This window comes from Pygoscelis adeliae, unplaced genomic scaffold (assembly GCF_000699105.1).
Source record: "Pygoscelis adeliae isolate BGI_AS28 unplaced genomic scaffold, ASM69910v1 Scaffold63, whole genome shotgun sequence".
NCBI lineage: Eukaryota > Metazoa > Chordata > Aves > Sphenisciformes > Spheniscidae > Pygoscelis > Pygoscelis adeliae.
In genome coordinates this window covers 450301-453327 of record NW_008824414.1, presented here as the reverse complement: position 1 = coordinate 453327, position 3027 = coordinate 450301, and the positions used below count along the sequence as shown (strand labels likewise).

The following is a 3027-nucleotide window of genomic DNA, read 5'->3' as shown; positions in this document are numbered from 1 at the left end:
TAATTATTTATTTCACATACCCAAGCTTAGACTGAGGTTGGCATGCCTTCTCAAGAGTTACATCTACACCTTGCAGGAAGGGAGAATTTCTTCTCCCAGGAACAAATTTTCAACCAGTTGGATTTCTTAAATTCTCTCAGATTAGTTATTTTAGAATACTGCCATTCACATTAACACCACAATAAAATGACAAAGGCAAACAGGCACCCTGTTGTGGTTTAACCTCAGCCAGCAACTGAGCACCACACAGCTGCTTGCTCACTCCCCCCCTCCTTCGTGGGATGGGGGAGAGATTCAGAAGAGTAAAAGTGAGGAAACTCGTGGGCTGAGATAAGAACAGTTTAGTAACTGAAATAAAATAATAATAATAGAATACACAAAGCAAGTGATGCACAATGCAATTGCTCACCCCCTGCCGACCAATGCCCAGCCAGTCCCCGAGCAGCGGCCCCCCCGGCCAGCTTTCCCCCAGTTTATGTACTGAGCATGACGTCACGTGGTATGGAATATCCCTTTGGCCAGTTTGGGTCAGCTCTCCTGGCTGTGCCCCCTCCCAGCTTCTTGTGCACCTCCAGCCTTCTCAGTCAGTAGAGCATGGGAAGCTGAGAAATCCTTGACTAGCGGAAGCACTACCTAGCAACAACTAAAACATCGGTGTGTTATCAACATTATTCTCATACTAAATCCAAAACACAGCACTATACCAACTACTAGGAAGAAAATTAACTTTATCCCAGCCGAAACCAGGACACGCCCCTATAGCTGCTGCTTCAAGATGTTAATTCACAGGAAGACAACTCTGCAGCTGTTCACTTTCTGGAAGGCAAGTTTGTGGTTGGTGAAAGCTGTGGTGAACCATTCATTTGCTGACAGCTGAAGCGCATCCCCAGGCTAGGATCTCAGAGGTACACACGCAGTATTCATAAAGCTAAAGAAAGGGAAGCACTTGACAATTCAAGTATTCGCCTAGGGGGTGAACAGCCAACATTCACATCTCTTGCCCTAATCCCAAGCAGCGTTCCGGAATCCGGGCTTCCCATTTCTAAGCTCAGTTCTCTGGAGGCCAGTCACACACACTGTTCTCTCTTTTTGGTTCAAGCAGTATGTAATTGTTGATACGCAGAACAGCAACCTCAGCAACACAGACACTCACTCCAAGGGTACTCCTTTACTCAGTTCTCAGGACACTTTCCTGAAAGCTGGAAGCCCACATTCCAGCCCATGCTCTGAAGCAGGCAGTGAGGCATTTGAAACTGGGTTTTCTTACATCCCCAAAGAACATCCTACTTCTAGATAGGAGCACAAAGTCAACATCGCTGTATTCCTCTTCCGTGGCTGCATTGTTTCTAAATTCTCTTGTAAAACTACACCGTCATTTCAAGTGTCTTCAGCTCTTTCGTATGGCTGAAACAGCATTTTGGCTTAGATCAAGCAAAATGTTTTAGACAACAGGAATTTAAGAAAGAAACAGTGCAATTTCCAACTGCGATTTGCAGTTGCTCACTTAAAACTTCCTCAATACCAGAGGACAGTACTGCAGATGCTGGAAATTTACACAGCTTACAAAAGCAACTGGGTAACTTCACAAGAGAAAAATTCTCCAAGGGCTAAGACACCCCTTCTGGCTCCCAGGGTTCCTGAGCCATAGGCTGTTAAAGGCTGAGAAATTACATGCTTTATCCTGTTCTTTTTCCCCTCCTCTGCATATTCACCATTAGCCTTTGCCACAAACAGAGCTAGCTGGGATGTCACATAAAACGCAGAACAACTATTTTTATGCTTCTGTAAAGAATAACCTTCAATGCTCCCAGAAGCTCTGCGCGCCAAACAGTCTGACTAGCAAAAGTCAAAGGGAACCATCATACTTCTGGAACTGTAATATTCCTACTGTGGAGATCATCTTTGTATTGATCTCAGCACGTCAGGAAAAAAAGAACAGAGCAGATGCCGCACCATTTATGTATCACCCAGTAATCGTATCTGGAAACACCAACTTACTTGTTTTCTTCTTTTGCCAAAATGTTACTATGTCTTTGTGCAACTCTTTCGCCTTTTTTCTGGCAAGAGCTGCAGAGGCCTGAAAGAAAACAAAAGCAGAGTATGAAAACCTATTAACATCACAACGCCAAAACACGCAGCGCAGTTTTTGCCACAGAAACATTTACCAATTTCCATAAAATTCTGGTTACTGCATTTTAACCTCTCACTTAAGACCTACACACAACCAGCGGGACTGGTTTCCACAAAAATTGCTGCTTTTCTGAGAGCCACAGCAATCTTAGAGCACTTGATACCAAAGGTGTGTTTTTAAGCACAAAACAGGAACAGACCATGCAGTCTCTGAATTGGCTCCTCAACACACCTCAGTGCTGACGTAACGGCAGTATTTCCAGTGAGCAGGTCACCCTGCAAAGATGGCACGAGCTCACCTCGCCCTTGGTGCTGCCAAGCCTGAGGAAGAATGCAGCAGCGTATGTAATTCAGGTTTGGGCAACGTGAGCCAACGAACAGGCAAGATCCGTTTGGTGTTTGAGCTGGATGCTAACAGGACAGCTAAAGCGAGGCAGAGCTCTGGCAGCTACCACGTTTTAGGTACAGCTCAGCACGCTTCTATCCCTGTCTGTAATACAGTGCTCACAATACAAAGCTTTCCCCCACGTGAAAAACATACCGCGTTCCCAAACAGGGGTGCAGATCTCACCAGAGCTGGACCCATCCCAAGCACCCAGATTTAAACCAACCGCTTCCAAGACTCACATGATCAAAAAAGTGCAGAACAGCCATTTTTTTATTGCGCCTGGTCATGATCCGTCGAACTTTTACGAACTGGCCGAAATGCTTCTCCAGCACCGTCCTGTCGTTGAGGTAATCGGGGATGTTCTTGCACTGGATGGCCGTCAGCTCGCCGGGCGACAGGCCCCCCAGCCCCTCCGTGCTCTCGCTGCCCCGAGACCGGCGGGCGGGGGTCGCGGGGGCGGCATCTGTGAAGAGAGGGAGGCAGCCACCTCAGAAAGCGAGGTGACACAC

The 3027-nt window shown here is 46.7% G+C and overlaps 1 protein-coding gene across 1 annotated transcript in view; it reads right to left on the bottom strand.

Moving 5' to 3' along the window:
* The window catches only part of MCM3AP (minichromosome maintenance complex component 3 associated protein), a 28080-nt gene that overhangs the window by 23084 nt on the left and 1969 nt on the right, over positions 1 to 3027 (bottom strand). The window contains exons 2-3 of the mRNA XM_009320830.1: positions 2758 to 2981; positions 1999 to 2077 (exon numbers count right to left, since the gene is read on the bottom strand). Coding sequence (XP_009319105.1) covers positions 1999 to 2077; positions 2758 to 2981 — 303 coding nt within the window. The remainder of the gene's footprint in view (positions 1 to 1998; positions 2078 to 2757; positions 2982 to 3027) is intronic.